Source organism: Salmo salar, chromosome 27, assembly GCF_965601325.2.
Source record: "Salmo salar chromosome 27, fSalSal1, whole genome shotgun sequence".
Lineage (NCBI taxonomy): Eukaryota > Metazoa > Chordata > Actinopteri > Salmoniformes > Salmonidae > Salmo > Salmo salar.
The window spans coordinates 30,558,085-30,583,395 of record NC_138317.1 but is presented as its reverse complement, the minus strand read 5'-3'; the positions used below and the strand labels follow the sequence as shown (position 1 = coordinate 30,583,395).

Sequence of the window (25,311 nt, the reverse complement as noted above, 5' to 3'; positions counted from 1 at the left end):
CATTTCACTGTAGGGTCCAGTGTGTATGGTCGTCAGAGTAGGCCAACAGTCTATCCACAAATCACACTTTCATGTCTTCTGTAATATTGCTTTTCAGACTTGTGTATTTCCAATGGGAACACCAACAGTAAACACATGATCACAACTTTCAAAATCAGCTTCCCTAGTATCAATGACTGACTGCTGTCAACTACTGGTATAATTTCACCACGCACATGTTGAGTCAGTAGGTCGAACAATGAATCTGGCAGAGTCTATGGTTACAATTGGTTGAAGTCAGGGTGCATAAGTGACAACCAGTGTTGTCAGCGCTATGTAACAAACCTCAGCACAGGCAGAGGGGGTGGTAAAATGAAGCATATAAACCTTTATTGAACAGCTTTTTGAAAAAATATTTACAAAGTGAATATACAGCAAAAGACATACTGTTCAAGGGATTCAAGTATGCAACATGGGGGGGATGAAAAAAAAAAACTAGCTGAATGGGAGGAAGAAGATGTCAAACTACATGGATTATACAAGGTGTACATTTCCAACAGTAACTACATATCAGTTGAGGAACCAGTCCCTACCAGTACTGGATGAGGAATAGGTTCATTAAAAAGCGACAAATTACCCATCCATTTCTCGGTCTTATTCCCAGTAAATATCATCCTATCACTAAAAATGTGTACAAAAGCACAGACTTTCACCTGACCGCTCTGCACTAATACTATGGCTAAACATGCTGTAAATGACAAAAAAAGTGGAGACATGAACAGTCCTGAGAGGCAGGAACAGGGACGGGGGGGGCCCACAAGGGACGTCAGTTGGCTGAGGAAGGGGTGCTATTGGGCCTCGTCCTCGGGACAGGAGTGCCAGGTCAGCCTCTCCTCGTAGAAGGAGATGACCACCTGAGGGCAGCGGGTGTTGGCCTCACGGGCCGGGACCAGGTCCGCCTCATCTGAGTCTTTCCTGTAGAGCGGAGGGACAGTGGTTGGTGTTTATTAGTGGCTATTGATCAGAATAATAAGACTCACCTACTTAGCAAGTAGCACTGTTCAGGATAATAAAGTTCAGGTGCACATCTAGAAAACTACAATGTGGCGGTTACAAAGGCACATGTACAGTAACTTTAGGAGGTGAACAACGTTATACCAGGGAAGATAAATTATGAGGAATGGCTCTTGGGCTGTGCAACCCTGGAAAGGGGTGATATGAGAGCAACAGTACAGGTGAAGAGTTTATTTCGCAATTTGAAACTCACCACTTCATCAAGAACATAAGTTCTCCACTGCTGTCTGTAGCACCGATTATCCTCTCTGGATCCAGGCTCCTGGCGAAGCCCCGTGGCTTGTCACTCTGAAACACACAGTAGTCAACACAGCTCCCATGCAACAAGTCTGGAAACCACAAACTGATAAAATAACTATTGCACACTAGCCTATAGACAAAAAAGGACTACAAAAATAAAATCCTACAACATTGATTTGAAACAAAGGTCCAGGTTAATTCAGACACTCACCACATCCTTCTTCTTCTTGGCTTTGTTTCCCTCCGTCTCTGGCTCATCTGTTGAAGACTTCCTCTTGTTGGAGTCAGGATTCTCCACCACGGTCTTCTGTGCTTCCAAGAAAGCTGAGATCAGCTCTGGACAATCCAGGTTATCCTCTGGCTCCCAAGTGTTATCCGCTCTGAAAGGAAAGATATAGCCACTGACTTTTTCTTCTCCTGCGTATTTCAAGACTATCAGCATACTGTTAAGAGTAAAACATGCTCTAGAAATGCAGCAAATTTCACAAGAGGTATATCTGTAACTAAAATGTCAGTCTTTGAAATTCAATTCAAATGCAGATTTCAACTAGCTAGGTTCTCCAGGATAAGTATGCCACACAGGCAGAGGCCCCCGGAACTGTGCACTCACTCTGTAAATCCCTTCCACTTGAGGAAGAATTCCACCTTCCCGTTGACAATGCGCTGGTCCATCACCTTCTCCACAACATACTCCTCTGGCGGCTCTGCCTCCAGCACCTCCTTCTTCCCTTTGCCATTCTGCTTTTTACCCATGTTAGGCTGCGAAACAAGAGGGGAGGAGGTTTTCATCTTTTTAAAGAGACGAATTTGGGTTTTAATAACATGACAATGCTTACACAGACTAGCAATACAATATTAATATCAGATTGTTTTTCAAGTGATACTTTGACACCTAACGTGCCATTCCCTTATAGGGGATGAGCTAGTCAATCAGCAGTCTACTTGCAAAAATATTTTTGGGGCCTGGTATACAACCACATCATAGAGATCACAAGCTTGTAAGTCCTAAAATCCAGCATTTTCTACCCCTGGTTCATTGGTCATTCCTATGGGGGAAATTAATGGGTTTTTGCTCTATACCCCAAAATATGTTTATTTAACCAGGCAAGTTAGTTAAGAACAAATTCTTATTTACAACGACGGCCTACATGTAGACCCCTCCCCTAACAACGCTGGGCCAATTGTGCACTGCCCTATGGGACTCCCGATCACAGCTGTTTGGGATACAGCCCGGGATCGAACCCAGGTCTGTAGTGACACCTATCGAACTAGAACTACAACATTAGTTGCAAAATTTCTCATGGCACTACGTCGACCACGCATCTAGTCTGCCAAAAATCTAGTTAGCTTTCTGATTACCAGCGTGAACTAAAACACAAGGATGGTATATTGTTTTGCTCAAGGCTGCAAACAACTCTTCAGTGGGAAGGTGCTTGTTTTATTGGTTACCAAACAATGTTTAGGAAACTTTGGGGTCGGTCTGATAATGTAAGCTAAGCCTGTTAGGTAGAAGCCAAAAGGTATACACCCCAAGGTGGTTTTATTTTACATATCAGGTAATATGATATGTATAGTGTTACCCATCGTTTTCTGTAATTATCCTTAACTAGTTAGCTATGATGAACATGTTTCTTTGATAGGTGTTTATTGCCAAGCAACAGATCATGCTCACATGCTAAAAGTGGAGGGGAATCGCTTATGGAAATAGACTAGGCAGCCGACAGTGCAGATCTTGCGCCCTCTATAGTCTAGGATTGATGTGCATCCCCGGTGAACCGGCTCGTGCATAAAGAACCATCCATTCAAGCGCCAATACATAATTTCCCTCCTTAACCATCTAAAGGCGAGCCGTCGGGAAAAAATACGTGAAAATGTGCACAGTCTTAAAATAATTTCAACCACTATATAGTGCAGATCCAGCGCCCACTATAGGCTGCCTAGGCTGTATGGAGCTCGTGCGTTTTTCACTTCATCAATCATTCCTATTCTGGCAGACAATGGTAACAAAATAACTTTGTTAGCTAAATAAAACGGGCGCATAGGTTGTCATTTTATTTTCTGTAACGTTACTGTTAGCTATATTGGCTTCTAGCCAACGTTAACTGTTTATTTACATCTACAGAATCTAACGTTTTAGTTCCAGATTCCGCTAGGCCCCCTCGTTTCTCCCCCCCATCTAGAATCTATTTTTTACAGGCCTAGGGGCTAGTCTAATGCTTGCATTGATTGTACACAAGCGAAGTAGTTCCTCAAAGCTAACTACTCAATTGAACACAACTAAACTGTGTGCTAACGTTAGTTAACTATACATCTTGTGTTAGTTTGCTAGCGAAGCGGAATTTGCCATCTTAGTTAGCAAACTTCCCAGGCTTAGCTAGCTACTAGACATTAAGGTTGGCACAATGGCCGGTCAAATTGTGATTGCAAGGCCCAAAAGCTGCAAATTGAGTATCCCATTAGCACTTGTTATTTGATTAGGCAGTGAGAATCAGATATTCCTTTGATTAAAAAGGGCAGCTAGCTGACTATCAACCGAACTTATAGTTAAGCGTGCTAGTTAACAAGCTAGCGCAATGAAATCCCTTTGTCAGCGTAGCTTTGGTAACATTAGCTAGCAAAACTGTAACGTTAGTAACTAAATTGGCTACCGTGGCTAGACACATATGCATAACATCAATTATCAGTCTACACTACACCTTGCATAATAATTCGAAGTTGGATCTTGAGGGACTCACCTTGCAAATCAATAAAAAGCTGATGTAGAATGAACGACGGAAAGCGAGCAAGCAACTTCGTTCTCTTCTCACCCGCGTGTGGTGCAGAATATTGCTGCTGCGCGAGCGCCAAAAAAAAACCTCTGCCTTTTTCTACGGGTGCCGCTAGGGTAACTATTAACTCAACTTCGTACTCTGGATGTTTCCATAGAAATCGTTGAATCCTGTCCCAAACAAGGAACTTTAAATACACATTCTGTAATATTTCCAGTAATGACAATTAATGGCATAGGCGTCGCTTTTGAAGAATATATACAAAGTGGTGAAATGATCGGAATTCAGAATAAACTTTATTCGCCAAGTAGGTTACATTTGCACATACTCTGAATTTTACTTTGTGGTAATATGGTGCTGCTAGTGATATACAACATTTAGATACAGAAGACAGACAAAGGAGTTTGCATATATTATGCAAAAATTGGTAGAGTGAGCATAAAACTATAATAAAATGAGCAGTTGACATACAAATATACAGTGGATGACACAGTTGATATAGGATGCATTATGAAAAAGTGGGCCATTACTGGGACAGTTTAATCCTGAAGCGTTTATTTAATTGTATGACAAGTAAAAATCGGAATTATTGTTACTGATGCCGCGTTCAAATACAACTGGGAACTCGGAAATACGAGGTCAAATCATGACCCGGTGATCTTCAGGTCTGATAATCAAAGCTCTAAAAATAGTCCCAGTTTCCGCGTTGAAATTTCGAGTTGGGGAAGAGCAAGCTTCAAACAGGGAGCTCACACCGCCAGGCACTGTGCAAAATTGTGATGTAAATGTGTTCTACTATGTACTGGTTCATCAAAATAAATAAACAAGTTGCCAATATTATGTTACAATTTTGTAATTCAGTCAGTTGTCCCGCTTTACCAACCATAGCTAGCTAAAATTGGACAGCATGGCGTAGCTAAAGTGGGACAATCTGATAGGCTTTTCCAATGGAGGAAAGATATCCAGTCTACATTAGGGACCCCTGTACTTAGGTTAGGCAGGGCTCTGCTTCTTGTAATGCTGTTATTTTGTTAATTTTTGGCACCAAGCAGAACTACAGCAGGGTGAATTCAGAAAAAGTGGGAAACTTTTTGCATTTCCGTCTGCTGTAACCACTTATGTAAAGTTTGTCGGTCCTGTTTTTTTTTATATAAAAAACACCTACCAACGCATGTGAAGCTTGGTTATGTACGATATTCTGTAAGAGCTTTCGTCTCCAAACCACTGCAGTGTAAACATTTTTGGGGATTTGGCCATGTTTTAAGTGTGTGCAGACAGACAGAGTATACTGAAGAACGGTGTGTAATAAAAGGATGGCCATGTTACAATTGTGGTGGGGATCATGATCCCGAATTCCTGGAGTGCCCTGTAAGGGTGAAGGAGATTGAGGTGTCAAAAGTTACAGGCCAATCGAATCTCCTATGCAGAGGTAATTAAAATAGTTGAGAAACAGTGGAGGACCCTCAGTGGAGGAAGGGGAGGACCATCCTCCCCAGGAATTATAAAAATAAAATAGTGAAACTTTAAAAAAATATATCCTTTTTAGATAAAACTATACTAAATATATTAACGTCACCAAATAATTGATTGAAACACAATGTTTTGAAATGAAGGTCTACAGAAGCCTCAACAGCACTCTGTAGGGTAGCACAATTTTGTAGCCGGAGGACAGCTAGTTTCCATCCTCCTCTGGGTACATTGACTTCAATACAAAATGTAGAAGGCTCATGGTTCTCACCCCTTTCCGTAGACATTACTGCATGATTGTAGCAGGTTTACTAACACGTTAGTTGTAGTACCTACACTACCGTTCAAAAGTTTGGGGTCACTTAGAAATGTCCTTGTTTTTGAAAGAAAAGCACATTTTTTTGTCCATTTAAAATAACATCAAACTGATCAGAAATACAGTGTAGACACTGTTAATGTTGTAAATGACTATTGTAGCAGGAAACACCTGATTTTTTTAATGGAATATCTACATAGGCGTACAAAGGCCCATTATCAGCAACCATCACTCCTGTGTTCAAAATGACACGTTTTGTTAGCTAATCCAAGTTTATCATTTTAAAAGGCTAATTGATCATTAGAAAACCCTTTTGCAATTATGTTAGCACAGCTGAAAACTGTTGTCCTGATTAAAGAAGCAATAAAACTGGCCTTCTTTAGACTAGTTGAGTATCTAGAGCATTAGCATTTGTGGGTTCGATTACAGGCTCAAAATGGCCAGAAACAAAGAACTTTCTTCTGAAACTTGTCAGTCTATTCTTGTTCTGAGAAATGAAGACTATTCCATGCGAGAAATTTTCAAGAAACTGAAGATCTCGTAAAACGCTCTGTACTACTCCCTTCACAGAACAGCGCAAACTAGTTCTAACCAGAATAGAAAGAGGAGTGGGAGGCCCCGGTGCACAACTGAGCAAGAGGACAAGTACATTAGAGTGTCTAATTTGAGAAACAGATGCCTCACAAGTCCTCAACTGACAGCTACATTAAATAGTACCCGCAAAACACCAGTCTCAACGTCAACAGTGAAGAGGCGACTCCGGGATGCTGGCCTTCTAGGCAGAGTTGCAAAGAAAAATACATATCTCAGACTGGCCAATAAAAATAAAGATTGAGATGGGCAAAAGAACACAGACACTGGACAGAGGAAGATTGGAAAAGGTGTTATGGACAGACGAATCTCAGTTTGAGGTGTTCGGATCACAAAGAAGAACATTCGTGAGATGCAGAAAAAATGAAAAGATGCTGGAAGAGTGCTTGACGCCATCTGTCAAGCATAGTGGAGGCAATGTGATGGTCTGGGGGTACTTTGGTGGTGGTAAAGTGGGAGATTTGTTCAGGGTTAAAGGGATCTTGAAGAAGGAAGGCTATCACTCCATTTTGCAAAGCCATGCCATACCCTGTAGACGGCGGTTAATTGGAGCATATTTCCTCCTACAACAGGACAATGACCCAAAGCACAGCTCCAAACTATGCAATAACTAGTTAGGGAAAAAGCAGCCAGCTGGTATTCTGTCTATAATGGAGTGGCCAGCACAGTCACCGGATCTCAACCTTATTGAGCTGTTGTGGGAGCAGCTTGACCGTATGGTATGTAAGAAGTGCCCATCAAGCCAATCCAACTTGTGGGAGGTGCTTCAGGAAGCATGGGGTGAAATCTCTTCAGATTACCTCAACAAATTGACAACTAGAATGCCAAAGGTCTGCAAAGCTGTAATTGCTGCAAATGGAGGATTATTTGACAAGAGCAAAGTTTGAAGGACACAATTATTATTTAAATTAAAAATCATTATTTATAACCTTGTCAAAGTCTTGACTATATTTTCTATTCATTTTGCAACTCATTTCATGTATGTTTTCATGAAAAACAAGGACATTTCTAAGTGACCCCACACTTTTGAACGGTAGTGTATGTTGACTATGATGTTACTAACATCGATGGCTAATATGGTGATAACAATGTAAGCTGTGTGTAGCGGTTAGCGGTAATGATATAAAGGTTTGGCTTGGAAAGGTTTTTTGCTTGGCCACAGAGAGCTCATGTGTTGTGCACTGAAGTCCATAAGCGAAGGGAAAAGGTGAGAAAAGGACAGCGCGTAGATGCGACAAGTAATAATACAACAAGCAAAATGTTCATGCTGTTTATATGTATGTGGCTGCTATGAAAGTGAACCGTTTTTGCATGCGATCAGGGGTATATTCATTCCACTGATTCTGTTGAAAAACATTTCTTAAACAAAAGCAAACTGATCGAAACGGGGATAAACATACCTGAATTTGTCCAAAAGAAACTCTTGTTTGCAACTGTTGGACTAATGATTACACCCTAGATCAGCTAGATGCAGGCAAGTGTGTTCATGGCGGTATTGAATGTGTCACTGTCTGTCACCTTGATTACAAAATTCTCTCGCACCTATGCTGTACATTTTCATTCATAGGACAGGTTGTAGCAACCCCAGCTGAGTGAATGGAATATAAATGACAGTCATCCAACATGCTGTAATAAAAATAAGGCCATGTTCATAATTGTTTTTATCTGAAACGTCACCGACTGCCACTGGTATCAAGAATGGTCCACCACCTAAAGGACATCCAGCCAACTTGACACAACTGTGGGAAGCATTGGAGTCAACATGGGCCAGCATCCCTGTGGAACGTCGGAGTCCATGCCCCGACGAATTGAGGCTGTTCTGAGGGCAAAAGGAGGGGGTGCAACTCAATATTAGGAAGGTGTTCCTAATGTTTGGTATATTCAGTGTATAACTAAATGCTGAGAGATGATCAGAGTGCAAATGCAGGATAGTGCAATGTTTTTTTTGTGCAGTTCAGATGTCTTGATGTGGTGTGCAGCATAGAGTGCATGGTCCTTTAGTCTCTATTGGCTAGATGGCTGCTAGGTGAGGGCCACAGCACAGGGAAAGAAAATGTTCAGTTGGTGGATGGTTTTGACTATGATTTACCTGAACCGCCTGCCACAGGTTAGTTTTTGTAAAAGGGAGTGATTGGGGTAGGGTTTGGCAATTATTTTTTCTGCATACTTCCTTGCTCTGGAGTTGTGCAGGACCTCGGTGGATGGCAGCTGATGTCCCTCCCTGCAGACCGGACAATGCATTGCAGCATGCCCTTGGAGCGTGGGCAGACCCAAACCATACAGTGATTCGTTTTGGAAGCCCTAATGGGGGTCCGGGGTCATGCATCCCTAGAGAAACAATGAGATTTGAACAATGTAACTGTCTTACCTTATCGTAAAGCAAATAATCTATGAATTACTACATTGTTTGTTTTTATCATATAAGTCGCAGCCGCACCGAAGGATGCTAAAACAAATGTTCCCTTACAGCGGATATTTCATTGCAAGGTTGTGGTTCTCCTGATCATGTCTTATACCTAAATAGTGATGTGTTGGCTAAGGTTTCAGAATGTATCTCAATTACTAAGCAAAACCTTGAAGTCATAGTTCTTCTAACAGATATGAAGAAAATGTCATTTGATTTGTCATTCTGTTTTTACAACAAACTCCTATCACTCAGTTTCTCTTATCACGCAGTTTAATTCTACCGATTTTAATATGGACCTGCTCCAGTAGAGAAGCCGGTGTGGATATTCAGTGTGGATTCCAGGTTATTCTTGAGAGGTGGGATAAACGTACAGTAGACAGGATTCCACATAGAAGTGTTCAACCTAAAGACCTACCAGAGACCAAACGCAGGCAACTTCATTCTTTTTTTCATTTGATTTATTTTCTTAGGAAAGAATCATGTCACCAAGAACATCATTAGTGCTCTTAGAAAAATGTAATTTAAGTCGCATCAGTTTCATATCCTTCCCCATACAGCTTTAACACAATCAATCCCAGTTGAGCAACAACTAAACTAAAGAAAATTTGGAAAAATCCAAATAACTTCACAGATCTTCATTGTAAAGGGTTTCCCATGCTTGTTCAATGAACCATAAACAATTAATGAACATGCACCTGTGGAACGGTTGTTAAGACACTAAAAGCTTACAGACGGTAGGCAATTAAGGTCACAGTTATGAAAACTTAGGACACCAAAAAGGCCTTTCTACTGACTCTGAAAAACACCAAAAGAAAGATGCCCAGGGTCCCTGCTCATCTGCGTGAACGTGCCTTAGGCATGCTGCAAGAAGGCATGAGGACTGCAGATGTGGCCAGGGAAATAAATTGCAATGTCCGTACTGTGAGACGCCTAAGACAGCGCTACAGGGAGACAGGACGGACAGCTGATCGTCCTCGCAGTGGCAGACCACGTGTAACAACACCTGCACAGGATCGGTACATCTGAACATCACACCTGCGTGACAGGTACAGGTACACCGGCAACAACGTCGCCTATGGGCACAAACCCACCGTTGCTGGACCAGACAGGACTGGCAAAAAGTGCTCTTCACTGACGAGTCGTGGTTTTGTCTCACCAGGGGTGATGGTCGGATTCGTATTTATCGTAGAAGGAATGAGCCTTACACCGAGGTCTGTACTCTGGAGCGGGATTCATTTGGAGGTGGAGGGTCTGTCATGGTCTGGGGCGGTGTGTCACAGCATCATCGGACTGAGCTTGTTGTCATTACAGGCAATCTCAACGCTGTGCGTTACAGGGAAGTCATCCTCCTCCCTCATGTGGTACCCTTCCTGCAGGTTCATCCTGACATGACCCTCCAGCATGACAATGCCAACAGCCATACTGCTCGTTCTGTGCGTGATTTCCTGCAAGACAGGAATGTCAGTGTTCTGCCATGGCCAGCAAAGAACCCGGACCTCAATCCCATTGAGAACATCTGGGACCTGTTGGATTAGAGGGTGAGGGTAGGCCCATTCCCCCCAGAAATGTCTGGGAACTTGCAGATGCCTTGGTGGAAGAGGGAGGTAACATCTCCCAGCAAGAACTGGCAAATCTGGTGCAGTCCATGAGACGCACTGCAGTATTTAATGCAGCTGGTGGCCACACCAGATACTGACTGTTACTTTTGATTTTGACCCCCACTTTGATCAGGGACACATTCAATTTTGGTTAGTTACATGTCTGTGGAACTTGTTCAGTTTATGTCTGTTGTTGAATCTTATTATGCTCATACAAATATTTACACGTTAAGTTTGCTGAAAATAAAACGCAGTTGACAGTGAGGACGTTTCTTTTTTTGCTGAGTTTATATATTTTTATATACACACACACGGTCAAAAAATGTTGAACATCTACTCATTCAAGGGTTTTCTTTATTTTTACTATTTTCTACATTGTAGAATAATAGAGAAGACAAACTATGAAATAACACCTATGGAATCATGTAGTAACCAAAAAAGTGTTAAACAAATTCAGATTCTTCAAATAGCCACCCTTTGCCTTGATAACAGCTTTGCACACTCTTGGCATTCTCTCAACCAGCTTCACCTGGAATGCTTTTCCAACAGTCTTGGATTTCCCACATATATGCTGAGCACTTGTTGGCTTCTTTTCCTTCACTCTTGACTCATCCCAAACTATCTCAATTTGGTTGAGGTCGGGGGGATTTTGGAGGCCAGGTCATCTGATGCAGCACTCCATCACTCTCCTTCTTGGTAAAATAGCCCTTACAAAGCCTGGTGGTGTGTTGGGTCATTGTCCTGTTGAAAAACAAATGAGTCTTACTATGCCCAAACCAGATGGGATGGCGTATCGCTGAAGAATGCTGTGGTAGCCATGCTGGTTAAATGTGCCTTAAAGTCTAAATAAAACACTGACTGTCACCAGCAAAGCACCCCCACACCATCACACCTCCTCCTCCTCCATGCTTTACGGTGGGAAATAAACATGCGGAGATCATCCATTCACACACACTCCAAATTAGAAATTTCCAATGGTCTAATGTCCATTGCTGGTGTTTCTTGGCCCAAGCAAGTCTCTTCTTCTTATTGGTGCCATTTAGTAATGGTTTCTTTGCAGCAATTTGACCATGAAGGCCTGATTCACACAGTCTCCTCTGAACAGTTGATGTTGAGATGTGTCTGTTACTTTAACTCTGTGAAGCATTTATATGGGCTGCAATTTCTGAGGCTGGTATCTCTAATGAACTTATCCTCTGCAGCAGAGTTAAACTCGGGGTCTTCCATTCATGTGGCGGTCCTCATGAGTGCCAGTTTAACTATAGTGCTTGATGGTTCTTGAAATGTTACTTATTGACTGACCTTCATGTCTTAAAGTAATGGACTGTCATTTCTCTTTGCGTATTTGAGCTGTTCTTGCCATAATATGGACTTGATCTTTTCCCAAATAGGGCCATCTTCTGTATACCCCGCCTAGCTTGTCACAATAGAATTGATTGGCTCAAACGCATTAAGAAGGAAATAAATTCCACAAATGAGGCATACCTCAAAGCTGGTTGAGAGAATACCAAGAGTGTACAAAGCTGTCATCAAGTCAAAGGGTGGCTATTTGAAGAATCTCAAATATAAAATATATTTTTATTTCTTTAACACTTTTGGTTACTACATGATTCCATATGTTTTATTTCATAGTTTGTCTTCACTATTATTCTACAATGTAGAAAAGAGTAAAAAAAAAGTAAAACCCTGTTCTAAAACTTTTCACCGGTGGAGTGTGTGTATATATATATATATATACCTGCTCGTTGAACATCTCATTCCAACACCATGGGCATGAATATGGCTTTGGTCCCCCCCGGCTGCTTTAACAGCCTCTACTCTTCTGGGAAGGCTTTCCACTAGCCGTTGGAACATTGCTGCAGGGACTTGCTTCCATTCAGCCACAAGAGCATTAGTGAGGTCGGGAAATGATGTTGAGCGATTAGGCCTGGCTCGCAGTCGGCATTCCAATTCATCCCAAAGGTGTTGCGATCAGGGCTCTGCGCAGGCTAGTCAAGTTCTTCCACACCAATCTCAACAAACCATTTCTGTATGGAACTCGCTTTGTGCACGAGGGCATTGTCATGCTGAAATAGGAAAGGGCCTTCCCCAAACTGTTGCCACAAAGTTGGAAGCACAGAATCGTGTAGAATTATTACTCCTCCTCCACCAAACTTTACAGTTGGCACTATGCATTTGGGAAGGTTGCGTTCGACTGGCATCCACCAAAACCAGATTGGTCCATTGGACTGCCAGATGGTGACGCACGATTCATCACTCCAGAGAACGTGTTTCCATTGCTCCAATGGCAGCAAGCTTTACACCACTCCAGCCAACTTTTGGCATTGCTCATGGTGATTTTAGGCTTGGGTGCCGTTTTTACACGATTCACCGGTCCTGTTCTGTGAGCTTGTGTGGCCTACCACTTCCCGGCTGAGCCGTTGTTGCTTCTAGACGTTTCCACTTCCCAATAACAGCACTTACAGTTGACCAGGGCAGTTCTAGCAGGGCAGAAAGGTGACATCCTAGGACAGTGCCATGTTAAAATTCACAGAGCTCTTTAGTAAGGCCATTCTACTATCAATGTTTGGCTATGGAGATTGCATGGCTGTGTGCTCAATTTTTATCCACCTGTCAGCAACAGGTACAGCTGAAATAGCCAAACACACTCATTTGAAGGGGTGTCCACATACTCTTGTATATATAGTGTATATTTTATGGTCAAACAAATTAAGGATTTGTAAAAATTCATTCAGCCTCATTTACTCCCACACACAGCAAAAAAAAAAAAAAAAATAGAAGTGACTAAGAAAAAAATAAATAGAAAATGAAAAATAACTGTTCAGTGTATCTTGGAATCTGATTGGTTTTGTCCAAGGCAAAACTAACTTCTGAGGTATAAAGAACATTTTCAATATTTATCTAAATAAAAGGACAACTGAATAGGTGCTTTCAATTGCTTGAAGTAGGTACTATAGCCTACCTCTGTTTCTTGTAGAACTCTGTAGTGTTTTTTCCTGTTTTATCTTCCACTACACTTCTTCAATCTCGAAGTAATTCTCAAATAATATAAACATACATACATACATACATACATACATACATACATACTATACTTCTGAACACAAAAGCAGGTGAATGCATTGCTTCACTAAGTGGATGAGGGTTACATCAGTTTTATCATCAACATTGACCTACTACAGTGAAGCATTTGCAGTGGCTTAGGTGCACTTGTGTACCTCAACCAACCCTCTCCCCATGCAATAAAAAAAAAAGATCGCTTCTACAATCTGCCCAAACCCTCCATATAGATCTGCTGTAGTTGAGGTAGAATGAAGTCAAAGCCCTGCTTCATATCAGAGAAAAGCATAGTGCTTAAAAAAAACAAACATTATTTAGATTTTTTTTCTATTTTTTTTTTAAACATACAAAAATTGATCATACATAAAGCAATAGCCATGTACATCTGTGGATCACCAATACACAACTACCAAAACATGATTCAAAATTAAATTAAGGCCTTTCAAATGACATGTCTAACATATCGCCAGTTAGATTGAGTTTTGAAACATTTCAACTTTAACTTCAACTTAGTATCTATTGATAAAGATTTCTAAAATTCTGACCTATGTTCCCTCATAGACCTTAGTTCTGGAGTTTAAGGGGTACTTCAGGATTTTGGCAATGAAGCCTTTTATCTACTTCCCCAGAGTCAGATGAACTCGGGGATACCATTTCTATGTCTTTACGTGCAGTCTGAAGTTAGCCGCTAACTAGCGCTAGCCGCTAACTAGCGCTAGCGTAATTGCTAACGAGTCTATGGGTATCTGTTAGTATAGACTTCCAGTCATTGAGCTAACACTAGTTAGAGATAGTTTCACAAGCCAATGCGAACTTCCTTCATACAGGACACAGATATACACATGGTATCCACGAGCTGGTCTGACTATGGAGAAGTAGATGTATTTTATTTTCTCAGATAGATATATGGCCTCATTGCCAAAATCCCAAAGTGTCCCTTTAAGATATAGAATTGGCATTTTGTTTTTCATTTTAACTGGCCTACAATTTATTTTTGTAGGAACTATACAAATGATACTGCAGCCTGACATCCTCAGGACAACAATATATCCTCCTTGTAAGAAATGCTTTAATGATAATACAACCCTTTCCTTTACATAGTGAGGAAAACGTTAAGAGTCCAGTGTTTGAGGTACGTTTCTTTTTCTAGAAAAGAAAATCTCCATTCTGTAATATTTGTATTTACATGTACGTTTTTGGGTGTATTTATTTAAACATAAGTATCTGCCCTTTTAGGCTCCCAAGGTCGGAGAGTCCAGACAAGGAGGAAGAGAAAGATCCGGAAACAGTCACAAGACCAGAATCTGGCCTGTAAGTTCAGAAAAAAACCAATAACACCCCTTAAAGTATCAAGCGCCAGCAGCCCTTGCTGCATCAAGGCTTCTTCTCCTTCTTCCTTTTGTCCGGTTTACCTCCAGCTGACGTCGTGGCAACACTAGGCCGCCTGATATGCTGCACCACGACCCTCCCGTTGGCCTCGCACTGCAAGGTGTATCTCTCTGGGGTCAGGGGTCGTCCTGAGCCGTCCCTCAGCCTGGAGAAGATGTCCCTGGAGAGGTGCTCCATGCGCTGGCCCGCGGCACCAAGAGCCTTGGCCGTGTGCTGCCTCTCCCTGAGCAACCTGCTCCTCTGGGCCTGCAGCCTCTCCACCTCCTCCTGGAGCCCCGTGATGGCATCCAGCTTGCGCTTGCGGCAGTTCTGCGCCGCCAGCTTGTTCTTCCCTCGCCGCCGGATGTCCCTCAGGAAGGCAACCTGGGCGGGCGAGAGGCCACGCCCCTCCAAGACCTCCAGGAACTCCTCCACAGGCATGCTGACGATTTCCGCCGCAGAGAACGGGACATGCAGGGCCCGGGTGCGGAGTTCGTCGCGGCTAAGCTCCCGGTCTTCGTCATCTTCCCCGTCTTCGTCGCTGAAAGGCTCCTCTTTGATGGCTTTGTGGGGGAACGTGGTGGCTGACGGTTGGGAGAAGGCTGCGGAGGAGTAGCTGTGGTCGTGCCACACACTCTCGCTGAAATCCACAGGCGACCATGTGTCATAGTTGGCGATGCTCTTGGAGGGGAGGGAGTCCACCTCACTGCTGTAGCCCGTAGCTCCACCCTCGTCCTCAAAAAACGAACTGGAAGACGATGATGACACCTCAGACGCACCTGGGGAGTCAAGTGTACATACGAATATGTAAACTAATTTACAATGTTTAGAATGTTGCAGATATGTGATATACAGTGCCTTCGGAAAGTATTCAGACCTCTTGACTTTTTTCCACATTGTTATGTTACAGCTTTCTTTTAAAATGGAAATCCTCAGCAATCTACACACAATATCCCATAATGACAAAATGAAAACAGGTTAAGAAATTTGTGCAAATGAATAAAAAAATAACACACAAATACCTAATTTACTTAAGTATTCAGACCTAGGGTTGCAAAGCGTTGGAAATTTTCCAGTACATTGGCTTAACTTTCCATGGAAAATTCTGGAAGAGAATTTTGCTTAAATTCATTTAAAAAAAAGTTAGCTTACAACAGTGAAACTTTTTTGTGGGATACACAAAGGCAATTCTAGGTCTTGTGGCATATTTTGGTTAAACTATCCCCAATTCAATGGAATTGCAACCCTCTGCATGCACAGTGCATTCTTCCATCACATGTGCAGCTGATTCTCAAGATCTTGCACACTAATGAGATGCTATTGAGCCCACACTACAACGCTGTCTGAGCCCAGGACTACATGCTTTCTGGTAAGTTTTGATTACAATACTGGTTAGGGTGAATATATTTTATATGACATACATGATTTTTTGTTAACTAGTAAATAGTAGACTGCATCAAAGTGTTTAAATAATTTAGAACTTGTTAACAATTTCTGCTAGTTAGTTTTTGCTACCATGTGGGTTTTAGCTTGCATGAGCCTGCTAACTGTTAATTCAACTGTTTCCATACACGTTTCATTTAAAAACATTTATCTCACAAAGGAGTTGTTTAATCTAACTGCTTAACTATTTATCTGTACTTATATTTACTCATTTGTTTCTAATCTTTACAGGAAAATGCCACGGGCACTATCTGATGTGTGGAGACATTTCACTGCAGCTAATGTAGAAGGAAAAGCTGTGTACATTTGCAAATACTGTGCCAAATCATATGTGAAGAATGCAACAGAGCTGCAGAATCATCTGGCCAAGTGCATGAAGTTCCCTAAACTCTCACAACAAGCAACCTCTGACAAAAGTCCCTCTACTTCCATTAGAGGTGAAAATGATGAATCAGACACCTTATCGATAGCAACAGCTCATGGTCTTCCTGGAATCAGAAGTTATTTTTTACTCAATGGAGGAATGTAGTGGGAGAAATGCTGAAGAATGGCTTGCTCGAGCTGTGTATGCAACTGGTTCACCTCTGATGCTCACAGGCAATGTGTATTGGAAGAGATTTCTGAATGTTCTTCGCCCAGGATACACCACTCCAACCAGACATGCTTTATCTACTCATTTGTTGGATGCAGAGTTCAAGTGAAGGTCAAGCAAATCAGAGAAAGCAAAGAGAAAGCAAAATAATGAACTACATCATCTCCACCCCTCAACCAGGATTCTACAAGAGCAGACACAAGGGACAACAGACACACCGGTCTCTACATTGCAGATGTACTGAAGGCACCACAGAAGGTATTTGCACTGGTGAACATGAAGGCTGCTTGGTCTAAAGTGGAGGAGTCCTACCTTCACATCACACCCATTGGCTGTGCTGCTCATGCATTGAATCTGCTCCTCAAGGACATCATGGCACTAAAAACAATGGATACACTCTACAAGAGAGCCAAGGATATGGTTAGGTATGTGAAGGGTCATCAAGTTATAGCAGCAATCTACCTCACCAAGCAAAGTGAGAAGAATATGAGCACCACATTGAAGCTGCCCAGCAACACCCGTTGGGGTGGTGTTATCATCATGTTTGACAGTCTCTTGGAGGGGAAGGAGTCTCTCCAAGAAATGGCCATATCACAGTCTGCCGATATGGACAGCCCCATCAAGAGGATCCTCCTGGATGATGCATTTTGGGAGAGAGTGGTAAGCAGCCCGAAACTCCTGAAACCTATAGCAGTAGCCATTGCATGGATTGAGGGAGACTATGCCATCCTGACTGATGTTCAGACACTGCTTGCAGATGTAAGGGAAGAAATCCGTACTGCCCTGCCCACTTCACTGTTGCTCCAAGCAGAGGAAACTGCAGTTCTGAAATACATCAAAAACCGTGAAGACTTCTGCCTGAAGCCCTGGAAATTGAGCTCAGATGTATCCTGTTTCCATTGATCATCTTTGAGATGTTTCTACAACTTGATTGGACTCCACCTGTGGTAAATTCAATTAATTGGACATGATTTGGAAAGGCACACACTTGTCTATATAAGGTCCCTCAGTTGACAGTGCATGTCAGAGCAAAAACCAAGCCATGAGGTCGAAGGAATTGTCCGTAGAGCTCTGAGACAGGATTGTGCCGAGGCACAGATCTGGGGAATGGTACCAAACAATTTCTGCAGCAGTGAAGGTCCCCAAGATCACAGTGGCCTCCATCATTCTTAAAGGGAAGAAGTTTGGAGCCACCAAGACTCTTCCTAGAACTGAGAAATCAGGGGAGAAGGGCCTTGGTCAGGGAGGTGGCCAAGAACCTGATGGTCACTCTGACAGAGCACCAGAGTTCCTCTGTGGAGATGGGATAACCTTCCAGAAGGACAACCATCTCTGCAACACTCCACCAATCAGGCCTTTATGGTAAAGTGGCCAGACGGAAGCCACTCCTCAGTAAAAGGCACATGACAGCCCGCTTAGAGTTTGCCAATAGGCACCTAAACACTCTCAGACCATGAGAAACAAGACTCTCTGGTCTGATGAAACCAAGATTGAACTCTTTGGCCTGAATGCCAAGCATTACGTCTGGAAGAAACCTGGCACCATCCCTATGGTGAAGCATGGTGGTGGTAGCATCATGCTGTGGAGATGTTTTTCAGCGTCAGGGACTGGGAGACTAGCCAGGATCGAGGCAAAGATGGACGGAGCACAGAGAGAGTACAGAGAGATCCTTCATGGAAACCTGCTTCAGAGCGCTCAGGAAAAAGTTCACCTTCCAACAGGACAACGATCCTAAGCACACAGCCAAGACAACGCAGGAGTGGCTTTGGGACAAGTCTCAATGTCCTTGAGTGGCCCAGCTAGAGCCCGAACTTGAACCCGATCGAACATCTCTGACAATAGCTGTGCAGCGACGCTCCCCATCCAACCTGACAGAGCTTGAGAGGATCTGCAGAGAAGAATGGAAGAAACTCCCCAAATCAACTCCCCAAATACAGGTGTGCCAAGCTTGTAGTGTCATACCCAAGAAGACTCGAGGCTGTAATCGCTGCCAAAGGCGCTTCCAACAAATACTGAGTGTAAAGGGTCTGAATACTTATATAACTGTGATCTGTTTTTTTTGTTCTGTTTTTTTTTAAATACATTTGAAAAAATGTCTAAACCTGTTTTTGCTTTGTCATTATGGCGTATTGTGTGTAGATTGATGAGGGGGAAAAAAAGTGGTATCCATTTTAGAATAAGGCTGTAACGTAACAAAATGTAAAGGGTCTGAATCCTTTCCTTAGGCACTGTATATAGCACAACAGAGGATCATCATGTCCCCTCTCCGCAATGCATTACTATCTCCACCAGTGTTAACCCTATTCTTTTTAAGCAGTGGTTGCAACTGTCCTGGAAGGGAGGGTTTGTGGGTGTGGCTTAAATCAGTCAGGAATTGGTGGAAGAGAGAAGTGTGCTGTTTTTCAGCTAATTTCCTGCAATTCTATAATTTATTTCCATGGAACTTTAAGAATTTTGCAGTTTGAATGATAATTTCCTACAATTCTACATCACTTGCCATGGCTATTTCTGTGTTCTTATGCTCAAACATAACAAAACCAATGGGGACCCCGATCAGGGCCCCTGGGATGTACCCTGTGTGGCCAGTCAGTAATCCAGCCATGGCAAAAAAAAACTCCTAAATTCATTGATTTTTGAATTTTCAATTCTCCCCTACAGTGTAGCTTTAATTTGACTTATTTCTAGTTCAAGGATTATATTATTTAGAAATATCTAGGTCAATTATCTTTTCTATATACTTTGTCTGGGTTTAGTCATTTAAGTATTTTTTATTTTTTTGGTGTGGCGGCAACAATTTAGCAGCAGTACAGGGGAAACACTGAACATTGCACCTCCCTAAAGCAGCCCCACAAGTCTTCCAACTCACTTGGGGAGTCTGGGCCTCGAGAGCTGCTCTCCAGAGAAAGGCCGGAGTCTGAGTCGAGGTCCTCCAGGACACGAGGGTCGATGCCCTGTAGAATCCCCAGCAGCTGTGCGTCCATGGTTTCCAAGCAGCCACCCAGCCCCAGGAGGTTTATCTGGTCAAACACTGCCTCATCCAAACAGCCTTCCAGTGCACCATGGGACGATGACCCATTTCGTGTTCCGTTGACCACCGCAGCGTTCGGTAGTGCTGCCAGCCCTGTCGTCATACCAGGCGACGAGTTGGAGGAGTTTGTGGACTCGAGTCGGAAGAGGGGCCCTCTTGGTTGCCGTGCCACCAGGGTCCTGACTCCACCCCTTGGGGGGATCATGTCGTAGACGGAGCCTGTTACCATGGCATCACGGAGACTGACATCCTGGCTGATGGCGCTGGAGATGTCGGTGTCGAGGTCAGACAGCTGCTGAGGAACCACACACACACACACACACACACACATTATAAAAGGCACGGACATAGACACACCCTGACATACACAGTAGCTCACAGGTAAATCACAGTAGCTCACAGGTAAATCACAGTAGCTCACAGGTAAATCACAGTAGCTCACAGGTAAATCATAAAACCCTTGGAGTTCGAAACCAATATTCGATAACTGACATTTTCAAATCGCCTTCTCTTTTCACAAATAGTACCAAGACATCATTATCAAGGGATACCACTTACGTCAAATTCATAGATGGGCAGGGACAGGAATTGGCTCCAGTGCTGGTCGATGTCAGGGGGATGGTGGTCCTCAGGGCTGGAGAGAGGGGCTCCGCTACTTAACAAACCCTGGAATCAACAACACACAGTCAAATCGTCACACACTGTGGAAAATCTGTGATGAAAAACATGGCAAGGCAAGCACAGCGCCTATTACAAACACACAAAACATGAGGGCCATCAAACACTGAGCAAAAGGTATGTTAAACAAAGGCACGCCTACAGAGCTGAACGTTTAATCTAGCTAGCTAGCCTATTCCAAGACAGAATAAAAAAAAGAATGACTTGTTCTATGTCATCGCTGTATGTACCTCATGTTCTAGTGTGGAACTGAGAGCCAGCTGGGTCAGAGAAACAGGTTCCTCTCTGCCTTCATCACCATACTCTTGGATTCGCCCCTTCAGTTCCTCAACCTCCTGATAACAGGAAAGACAGATAGAAAGAAGGGTGGACCAGAATACATTTAGGTACGGATCATGTTTCCATACCGTATACAAAAACAATTACGACAGCTATGATGGAAACAGGAAGTGTCGGTACAATTTTATAAATGCAGACAGATCATTTTTTTGTTCGACATGGTGGGATATTTGTGTCTAAAATTGGGGAAGAAATGGAGGTGGAAACGCCTTTATGCAGAGAAATATTGATCAAGTATAAAATGCAACATGTAAAGTGTTGGTCCCATGTTTCTGGAGTGAAAATAAAATATCCCAGAAATTTTCCATATGCACAAAAAGCTTATTTCTCTCAAATTTTGGGCACAAATTTGTTTACATCCCTGTTAGTGAGCATTTCTCCTTTGCCAAGATAATCCACCTGACAGGTGTGGCATATCAAGAAGCTGATTAAACAGCATAATCATTACACAGGTGCACCTTGTGCTGGGGGAAAAAGGCCACACGTGCAGTTTTGTCACACAATGCCACAAATGTCTAAAGTTAAGGGAGCGTGCAATTGGCTTGCTGACTGAAGGAATGTCCAACAGAGCTGTTGCCAGAGAAGTAATGCTTATTTCTCTACCATAAGCTGCCTCCAGTGTCGTTTTAGAGAATTTGGCAGTATGTCCAACCGGCCTCAAAACCGAAGACCACGTATAACCACGCCAGCCGAGAACCTCCACATCCGGCATCTTCATCTGCGGGATGGTCTGAGACCAGCCACCCAGACAGCTGATGAAACTGAGGAGTATTTATGTCTGTAATAAAGCCCTTTTGTGATTGGCTGGGCCTGTCACCCAATTGACTATGCCCCTGCAGGCCCACCCATTGCTGCTCCCCTGCCCAGTCTTGTGAAATCCATAGATTAGTGCCTAATAAATGCATTTCAGGTGACAGAAGGAAATCAATTAACTGTAACTCAGTAAAACCTTAGAAATAGTTGCATGTTGAATTCATATTTTTGTTCAGTATAATAAACATCATATTGAAGTAAACTTGGAGTCATGCGATGATCCGTTGTGTTCCTCCCACTAGGACTCGGGAAAACACGCAGTTTATTAAGTTCCAGATGAAATAAATTCTGAACTTCACAGGGCGGTGAAAGTGCACAGCGATCTTGATGTTCCTTTCCAAAACATAGCAGGGGTCTTATTCTGGTGACATGACGATCGATGTTTGACTGCCTTACCCATAATCTCATCATGTAGACTAGCCTACCCACACTATCTGTGAGCTGTTGGCTAGAGCGCACGTGCTAAGACCCGAGTATTTAACGCAACAGTTTGTGACAAAACTACTACTGGGGTTGAAAATGCGATGGACACTTAAGCAACAAAAAAAAGTACATTTTGTGCACTACTTCATCACCCACTGATTTTTATCCACAAGTCAATTTGGTGGCAACACACCACTGGTGGGAAAAGTAGAATATTTTATTTATGTGGATTCTAGAATTTTGGAGTGAAAATATGTCACCAATTGAATGCAAAACTAGCTATTGATAGGCAGAGAGAAAGAAAAATGTGTGAAGATAATGAGGCAGTCCAGAGAAAAGGGGTAAAAGATGGGGAGAAGGAGAGAATGGGACAAAGACAGCTTTGTAAGCAGTGTCAGCCATTGTGATTAAACCAACTGTTACAGGCCTATTCAAGGTTGAGGGAGTCTGAAAAACCCGGAAAAAAACCGTTAACTTACATGGGCTAGTTGATCTGGACATTTCTGACAACTTATAAATACTTCTCTAAAGTATGCAATGACCTAACATGACAAGAGGAGCTGATAATGCTCTACCCAATTTCAAAATTGCACTTGTCTGGGACTTTGTAGGTGTGTCAATCCCAGAAGTTTAATTTACTACTTACCATTAGCCTAATGTTGTAGGTTTCAGCTGTGTGTTTGTAGGGCTGTGACCGTAATGGAATTTTGGAAACCCTGTTAAGTGGGGGGAATTTAATACTATTCTCCTTTGGTCCTTGGGTGAGTTTTTGTGGGGCAAAGGCTCCTTATAGTTCAGGAGTGTCTAATGGTGAAGGCTGTGTTATCTTATCGACCAAGAATTCACTTGCTGCTTTTGGGAGACTTGTATTGTGTAACACCCCATTTATATAGGCTACACTCACACACACCTGCTCATACACATTCCTGGGTCTAAATCATATTGTGGCTCTAGACACAGTTGAAACAAGTTCATGCATCAACCTGTTGAACTACCCCAACCACCGTTGTCAGATTGATAACGTTGTGGTTAACAGCAGTGCAGTAACAGTTAAGTGAAGCCTCAGTCATTTAATGGTCACAATTGGTTCATTGTAGCAGAAAGCAGATGCCTAAGCCGTTCCTCCTATAAAGCTACAATATAAGGGGCATTGTTGCAATGTTTAAGACATTCTTCTTAGGAGAAGATTGCTGGGCTGCTGCATTCCAGACCAAATACTGTTGTAATTCTTTAGTCACTCAAATATCACGACTAACATTAGACATAGCAAAACGTAAAGAATTGCAGGAAATAAGTTTTAAAAATGCAAAAATTCTCTCTACCAAGATGAGGGTAGTGAACAGTTTCATGAACACTGCTTGTGCCCCTAGAAATAAAGGTGGCGCGTGCGCACCCGCGGGGCGCTGGATGTTCCCCAGTGCTGGAAGGGGGGCCCGATTGAAACAGTTTGGGAACCCATGAGTTAGCCAAATAGTATAGGCCTATCAGAATACACTTCTCAGTCCCACCGTCAGTTTGCTATACTTGTTGAGTAGTTAAAGGCCTGGGGGTTAGCATTTCGTCACAATAACTTCACATTAGGTAGCTTTTAGCAAAATTAGCTAATGCCATCTCGCTGCAGCACTCGCCTCATTGGGTATCTCGCAGGCTCCAGTGCTGGGATAAGGCCCCGGCTCACTTAGCTGGGCGGCAGTATGGCTTTCGTCGACGGCGAGAAGTTCAGTGTCGTTGGCCTCTTCTCCGGTACTCTCTGACAACAGCCCCGCGCTAACATTACTGTCACTCGTGCTGTTTGGTGGCTCTCGGAGCTCCGAGCTGTCAGGTACTTGGTGTACGAGCCACGCGCTCAACTGCGTAGGGAACCGGATGGGCGACCCAAGCGCCCTCACCTCATCCAGGAGCCGACGGCAGGCGAAGAAATAATCCAACTCGGGACATTTGGGGTGCACGCTGTACCCGTCCCAATTGTCCCTTAAACTGTGAAACGGTGTCTGGATGTAGGCTGAGCTAGGACCGTCGTTAATCTCTAGCGGTGAGTAGGGGCCGTTCAAGTAACTGTCGACATCCACGCGAACTCCGATCAAACTGAGTAAGATCGTAAATTGGATCAGTCCTTCTGTGAAGTATTTCTTCACGTTTTGCATCTTTTTCACACTTTTGGAAAAACGTCCGTGGAGAAACGCTGGTCCCAGAGTTCACTTTAGACGACTAAACAAAGAAAATGCCAAACAAAAGACCACGCTTTCCCAGTCAGACAAAGAGGTCCGCCTGACTGTACGCGGCCGGCGAAAGCTTTAGATAGCTAGCTACTGCACTACCTGTTTCTGATAACTTCCTGACAGAGACATGTCCTCAAACGAAGAACTGTACCACAATCGCATACAATAAATCATTTAAACCTAAATAAAACTATGATCTATGGGAATATCCCGTGTTAGAAACGAATTATAATACAAAGTAAATATCCCGAACCTGTTCTTTCACTCCCTATCAGCTGCAAGGAGACTTGGGGAGGGATTTGCATAATTCACATAAAATAGGCCCAAAGCTTCCATCGCAACAGGGTCCGATTGGTTGAAAAGGTATTATGTTATGGAGGGAGCCAATCGTAGCGTCCCACCGGCTGTTTGTTGGATGCAAAATGTCACCCCATTCATTGGATTTCCGCTACAAACAAGACACACAGCCGTATGTACATACATTTATACTTAGAAATGGTGCTTAAAACATATTGTATTCAATCTTAGACTGTTTCAGTTAATTCGTCACAAGAACACTACCATTATTTTAAAACGGAACCTTGTTGTCAGGGGCGGGACCGGGACGGTACTTCTGGTGACTTAAAAAAAGAAGTTTGGCCCACTGACCTACTTCGAGTCCAGTAGACCAGACCTACCATATCAATGAATAAACCATTTTTGAATGAATGGAGAAGTTAGAAGCCACCCAACTACAAGATATCAAAATACCTTTAGGCCTTTTAAACTCAACATTACACAATATGTACAGGACAGTGTGTTCCCATCCATGTACCAACAGTAGTGATGGGGGGAAAATAGATCGTTACATATTGTGATATTATTTTTGACTATATCAAATTATAATGTATTGACAATATTGCAATATT

The 25,311-nt window shown here is 42.9% G+C and overlaps 2 protein-coding genes across 4 annotated transcripts; both read right to left on the bottom strand.

The window, feature by feature from the left end:
* Positions 1 to 347: 347 nt before the first annotated feature.
* Positions 348 to 4,208, bottom strand: LOC106588845 (chromobox protein homolog 3). Of its 2 annotated transcripts, none has more exons than XM_014178326.3 (5): positions 4,029 to 4,208; positions 1,904 to 2,082; positions 1,505 to 1,673; positions 1,247 to 1,341; positions 348 to 954 (listed from the first exon to the last, which is right to left on the bottom strand). In XM_014178326.3, exons 2-5 carry the CDS (start codon positions 2,080 to 2,082, stop codon positions 828 to 830), a joined length of 570 nt encoding a protein of 189 aa, XP_014033801.1. In that variant the 5' UTR covers positions 4,029 to 4,208; the 3' UTR covers positions 348 to 827. The 2 variants fall into 2 exon arrangements, with proteins under 2 accessions (XP_014033801.1, XP_014033802.1); XM_014178327.3 differs by having other exon boundaries at positions 1,904 to 2,052; positions 4,029 to 4,158.
* An 8,906-nt stretch (positions 4,209 to 13,114) lies between these two features.
* Positions 13,115 to 24,704, bottom strand: LOC106588843 (endoplasmic reticulum membrane sensor NFE2L1). Of its 2 annotated transcripts, none has more exons than XM_014178321.3 (5): positions 23,813 to 24,704; positions 20,840 to 20,944; positions 20,490 to 20,597; positions 19,770 to 20,226; positions 13,115 to 15,647 (listed from the first exon to the last, which is right to left on the bottom strand). In XM_014178321.3, the coding sequence occupies exons 1-5, from the start codon at positions 24,326 to 24,328 to the stop codon at positions 14,875 to 14,877; spliced, it is 1,959 nt and encodes a 652-aa protein (XP_014033796.1). In that variant the 5' UTR covers positions 24,329 to 24,704; the 3' UTR covers positions 13,115 to 14,874. The 2 variants fall into 2 exon arrangements, with proteins under 2 accessions (XP_014033796.1, XP_014033798.1); XM_014178323.3 differs by having other exon boundaries at positions 19,770 to 20,223.
* Positions 24,705 to 25,311: the final 607 nt, after the last annotated feature.